Genomic DNA, 6,211 nt, shown 5'->3' on the forward strand with positions numbered 1-6,211 from the left:
TTTCTTATATGTTTTGCATGTGGCATGATTTGCAATAAACATATAAAAAAACAACAAACGAACAAACAAACAAAGAAACGAGCTCACACAGCGCTTTCTCATATGTGGCAAATTTTACATAATCTACAGAAATGCAAGTGGTCAAGCAAGAAACAAAATTTCTAGCTTCAAAATTCAATTTGGTTATTATACAAATAGGCATGATTGTATAAGCAAAACAACAAAGCAATGGAAACCTTTAATGTAAGTGAAAAAGTTGCATCTTTTTTAATCACATTGAACCCCTCTGTTTGTGTCCATGTGCACAGCTTGCACAACTCAGTTTGCTTTTCTTCACATAGATACTATTGTGATGACACCAACAGAAAGATATCTGCAGAGAAGTGAACTCTGTGTACGATACGCTATGAAGTGGCCCAGCCTTGTCCTCTGCTTTGTGGATTTAGCTGCAAGTTGGTGGACGGTTCATGGCACCAAAATCCCCATTTTTTAATTTTTCCGTGAGAAAACGTGAAATCGCCCCCCAGATAAGGCCTGTTTCTGACTCAGGGCTATAGTCACTCACTGCTTTTCTCCCACAAGTCAAATGTTATCTTATGGTAGCACTTTTATGGGTTTTGAATAAGTGATTTATTCACAAGAGCAGTGTTGCTAATGAAATGGTTGACTGGCTGGCCTCTCTTTCAGCAAAACGCCTCAAAATTCATATGCATGCTATCAAAAGATAGTGCCGAACTTGGGAGGGGGAGGGGGAGGGGGTCTGATATTTGAGTCAGGTTTGAGTTTTTTTCAGATGGAAAAAACATACAGCGAGGTTTGGGGACGATCCCATGGGTTTGGATGATCCGCCATCTTTCGACGACAGTTTGTTACTGCAAAACGACGTCAGACTGTACATTTTATGGCCTGTTTCGTCGCCTGCCGGTGTTGTCAGAGAACCGGTACAAAGTTTTTTGAAAGATAAAAAGAAAAAAAGAAAAATCAGACGATCCCACGCTGTTTGTGCAATGGCGCCACCCTGAGGTTCACACCGCTCTCTACTGCTCGATCGTCGAAATCGGTGATCTGTTACACTCGTCTGCCTCGCAGTCCACGGTTGTCGATCGCGGCGATCCGAAGTCCGCCGGCGACACCGCAGCGGTCCCGCCAAGTCCCGAAGTCCGAGCGGAAAGGAGGACGGAGCGTCATGTCTTTGCGAACCCTGTGGTTTTGGACCAGGACTCTGACAAAGTGTGTGGACCGACGAAGCCGTGTGCATCCCGTCCCACCTGGACGAGGCGCCCTGCGTTTTTACTACAACACCGTGAAATCCGGCGACTCTCCCCCGTCCGGGACGTCCCGTGTCCGGACGGTGGACCTGCGCAGCGACACGGTCACCAAACCCGGAGCGGCGATGCGCCGGGCCATGGCGGGGGCGGAGGTGGGAGACGATGTGTTCGGAGAGGACCCGACAGTAAACGGTTAGCCGTGAGTTTATGCAACAGTTTTCCCTGCGCGATGCCAATGGATAGGTCCGACTGTTTATTGACGTTGGCGAGCCGTTGTTTGTTCTTCGAGTCAAACCAGATATGCTGTTTGCACAATGCAAACAACATATCAACTCTATCACCGGTAGTATTGGTAGTTACATTAGCAGCACCTGATGCCTGCTTGCACTAGTGTTTTATGTACCAGACCAAACTTTGCACTATTCTGAGAGAATGCCATGCCACATACGTTGCTCGTTGTACATGCACTTTGAGCAATGACGATAAAGTTGAGTAAATGAATAAGTTGTTCCATCCTCCCTGGTGTTATCTAACCTAAATGAGCAGGTGCAACGATAGTCCCAACTCTGCAAAGTAGTCCTGCTGCTCTCTGTATCCGTCTGGACCATGCCAACGCAATGAGTTCTTTCTCTGGACTGGGAAATATTGAAGCCTTCCAACAGGTCACCGTCAAGTCGAGCGTTAACCTGAATGATAGTAGACAAAAGAATACACTTCAGAGATGGGAGTCCCCCAGCCCATTACTCATTATCATTTTGTGGATGGCAGAAAGGGCAAGTTAAGGGATTGAAGAGCAGTTAGGGCATGAGAGGGCTTTGATTGATCCTGCAACGCCTATACAGAATCATTGTGAATGCATACCCTATATATATACACCATTCAGCCAAAACATTGACACAACTGAAAGCTAAGTGAATAACGTTGATGATCTCGTTACAATGGCACCTGTCAAGGGGTGGGCTATATTATGCAGCAACAGTCAGTTCTTTAAGTTGATGTGTTGGAAGCAGGAAAAATGGGCAGGCGTAAGGATCTGATCGACTTTGACAAGTGCCAAATTGTGATGGCTAGACGACTGGGTCAGAGCAACTCCAAAACGGCAGGTCTTGTGGGGTGTTCGCTGTATGCAGTGATCAGTACCTACCAGAAGTGGTCCAACGAACTGGTGAACCGGTGACAGGGTGGTGGGAACCCAAGGCGTATTGATGCGTGTGGGGAGCGAAGGCTAGCCTTCTGGTCCGATTCCACAGAAGAGCTACTGTAGCTCAAATTACTGAAAAAGTTAATGTTGGGTATGACAGACAGGTGTCAGAACACACAGTGCATCCAAACTTGCTGCGTATGGGGCTACGTAGCTGCAGACCATCAAAGTGCCCATGATGACCCCTGTCCACCACCGAAAGCCCCTACGATGGGCATGTGAGCATCAGAACTGGACCATGGAGCAATGGAAGAAGATGGCCTGGTTTGATGAATCACATTTTCTTTTACATCATGTGGATGACTGGGTGCGTGTGTGTAATTTACCTGAGGAAGAGATGGTACCAGGATGCACTATGGAAAGAAGGCAAGCAGGCAGAGGCAGTGTGATGATCTGGGCAATGTTCTCCTGGCATTCATTTGGATGTTACATCTGTACCACCTACCTAAACATCATTGCAGACCAGGTACACCCCTTCATGGCAACGGTATTCTCTGATGGCAGTGGCCTCTTTCAGCAAGATAATGCGCCCTGCCACACTGCAAAAAAATGTTAAGGAATGGATTGAGGAACATGACAAAGAGTTCAAGGTGTTGCCCTGGCCTCCAAATTCCCCAGATCTCAGTCCTATTGAACATCTTGTGGGATGTGCTGGGAAAACAAGTACCAACCATGGAGGCCCTGCCTCACAACTTACAGGACTTAAAGGATCTGCTGCTAAAGTTTCGGTGCAGGATACCAGAGGACACCTTCAGAGGTCTTGTGAAGTCCATGCCTCGATGGGTCAGAGCTGTTTTGGCGGCACGAGGGGGACCAACACAAGTGTAGGCAGGTGGTTTTAATGTTTTGGCTGATCGGTGTACGTATGTATTTGCATCCCTGTTCATCTGTGTTATGTTAAAAATTCCATGCATGTCCACTTTGTACAGAATTACAGGAAATTGCAGCTGATATGTTTGGGATGGAGGCTGCCCTTTTCATCCCCACAGGAACCATGAGCAACCTCATTGCAGGTGAGCTGCTCTAGGTTATAACCCAATCTCCTCTGCGTGGAAGGCGCCACATTACTCAGTGTGCATATTCTGCATTTGTTGTCCAGTGATGGTACACTGTAGAGAGAGGGGTGATGAGATAATCGTGGGGGACCTGTCCCACTTACACATCTACGAGCAAGGAGGGAGTGCTCAGGTGAGTGAGTGTTAATGAGTCAGCATGCACTGATTGATGCCAGTCCCTCTGGACATCAGTATCCCTAATGTACAGCCGCTTTTCTCATTCAGAAATGGTTAAAATCAGCAATAGTTCAAGTGCCTATCCAGATGTGTGTCTGCTAAGGGCAGGGTTGACTGCAGCCCTACTACCCTAATGAATCAATAATAAACTACTTTATCAGAATAAAGAGTGGCTAGGCAGTACATCTTTCAGACACTGTGACTCAAAGACTCTGTCTGAATATATGTGTGTGTGTGTGTGTGTGTGTGTGTGTGTTGATGCAGTTGGCTGGTGTCCACTCAACCACTGTGACAAACCTCCCCGATGGAACATTTGACCTGGACCAGCTAGTGTCGAAGATTCGCCATGGGTACCCAGATCCCCACTACCCCCGCACACGCCTGATATGCCTGGAGAACACCCACAACATACAGGGAGGCCGCGTCCTGCCTCTATTATTTCTACAGGAGGTATGTGTGTGTGTGTGTGTGTGTGTGTGTTTGTGCGCATTTGGAATAAAGATGATGGAATTTTGATGGGTTTTTTTTTAAAGCTCCCTATATCACATAGGAATAGAAAAGAGAGAGAGATGATGTCCCGGATGCAATTTTAAAAAAAATGGGCTCTCATTTTCTTCATTTTCCTTTTCCTGATTGTAACTCTGCTTTGGCAGATGTTTTGTCCCCTCTATAACAGCAGCTTTACATGAAGTACCTTAGTGATAGTCTTTTGTCCATATGTGTGTACCCATGTCATGTCACATAAATGCCATGCACATTTGTTTGTGGTATTTGGTAGTTCCTGTGTAACCGACGTCTAACTGCATGGGTGTATACATGTATGTATGGCAGTGAACTTGTATTATGAGCATGAATTTTGATGTTTGCAGGTGGATTTATATCAAGATGTACAGGCTGTGGCAACAAATTTCCTCTGGCAGGACAATAAATAATTGATCTACAACTGTGTTGCCACAGGAAAAGTGAGTGACTGGCTTTGTAGTTCATAATCTTTGGACGTGGTTTCCATCTCGTAGGTGCGTGCTGTCGCAGACAAATATGGTCTTGCAGTCCACATGGATGGGGCTAGGGTGATGAACGCTGCTGTAGCCCAAGGAGTACCCCCTTCCACCATACTGCAACACACACACACCGTCAGCGTATGTCTTTCCAAGGTGAGACTGCAGCACACATTCACACTCACACACCGTGACTCAGAACTCATTATTGGCTGTAGGACCCCTGGCCATTGTAAAGAAAAGACCCTTCTGTGTGTGTGACTTACTGTCAGTAATGAATCTGAAGTGGAAGAGCTGTCAAATGCTCCTCTTAGTATTTCTGTAAAGTGTAGTTTCTGATTGTATAAACCATACATGTGTATTACAGGGTTTGGGAGCCCCCGTGGGTACTATGCTCGGTGGTCCACGGGATTTCATATCCCGGGCAGTACGCTGTCGCAAATCCTTGGGCGGGGGCATGCGCCAGGCGGGAATACTAGCAGCAGCCGGCAAGTTGTCCTTGGGGGAGATGGTGGGGAGACTGGAAGAAGACCATCGTAACGCAAAAATCTTTGCTCAAGGTGATCATGCTGTATTTCTCTTCCCATTCTAAATGCCATAAAGTTTATGCAGTGTTGATAGGGAGCAAGGGTTAGTGTCAGACCAAAGTAAAGCTCTTGCACAAAGAAGAAGACGCATGTTCACAACCAAAGTTCTCTTCACTTCGAGTTTCTTTTGACAATTCTTAGAACCTGCTAAAACATGAGAAATGGCACAAAAAAGAATACTTTCAACATGGTTATTGTCCTTAAACTCAAGTAATTGTTTCTTGTGTTGCTTCTCCCTCTTCTAGCTGTCTTGGACTGTGATCCTCCACTGTACTCTGTAGACATGGCTGGTGTGGAAACCAACATCTTGCGTTTCCGTGTACGGGACCACAGACTTACTCCGTCAGACTTCTGTACCCGTATGGCCCAGGTTGGGGAGGGAGAGGAGGCTGAACTAGGACAGGGGGTACAGGTTCTAATGTTCCCTCATGTTGGGGGCTCCGTACGAGCTGTATGGCATCTTGGAATATCCCAAGAAGATACACATCTCGCCATTCAGAAACTAAAGCTTGTGGCCCGTCAGTTTTCCAAGGAAAGAAACAGAGCCCAGTGATGCCCGGGAGCTTTGCTGAATGGGTGTCCCACACTCATTGAAGCCCTATTCCAGAAAAAAAAAACTGAAAGATTTTGAGATTGGAAATCCATGTAGAGGCACTTTGGATCCAAATACTTTCTGACAAATTGTTCTAATAAAGTTTTGTAAATATGATTCATTAAATCTAATGCACAGTACGTAGTGTGTACTAATGAAAAACAATACCAGTGCAGTTGCTAGGGTAAGCAAAATGTAGGTTTTGAAAATGTAATAACAATATGGACCACAAGATGGCACTGTCGCTCGGGATATCATTGTGGAGAGGGATGAAACAACGGTCTCTTCCCATGCGTTCCTGTTGAAGCAGTGGAGATAGTCTGTGTGAAATTA

At 46.1% G+C, this 6,211-nt stretch overlaps 1 protein-coding gene across 2 annotated transcripts; it reads left to right on the plus strand.

Annotated features, from left to right (window-relative positions):
* The first annotated feature begins 1,038 nt into the window (after nt 1-1,038).
* Nucleotides 1,039-5,993, plus strand: tha1 (threonine aldolase 1). Of its 2 annotated transcripts, none has more exons than XM_056297547.1 (7): nt 1,039-1,460; nt 3,399-3,482; nt 3,569-3,657; nt 3,966-4,151; nt 4,718-4,855; nt 5,067-5,259; nt 5,532-5,993. In XM_056297547.1, the coding sequence occupies exons 1-7, from the start codon at nt 1,187-1,189 to the stop codon at nt 5,837-5,839; spliced, it is 1,272 nt and encodes a 423-aa protein (XP_056153522.1). In that variant the 5' UTR covers nt 1,039-1,186; the 3' UTR covers nt 5,840-5,993. The 2 variants fall into 2 exon arrangements, with proteins under 2 accessions (XP_056153522.1, XP_056153521.1); XM_056297546.1 differs by lacking the exon at nt 1,039-1,460 and adding an exon at nt 2,740-3,297.
* Nucleotides 5,994-6,211: the final 218 nt, after the last annotated feature.

Source organism: Lampris incognitus, chromosome 17 (assembly GCF_029633865.1).
Source record: "Lampris incognitus isolate fLamInc1 chromosome 17, fLamInc1.hap2, whole genome shotgun sequence".
Classification (NCBI taxonomy): domain Eukaryota; kingdom Metazoa; phylum Chordata; class Actinopteri; order Lampriformes; family Lampridae; genus Lampris; species Lampris incognitus.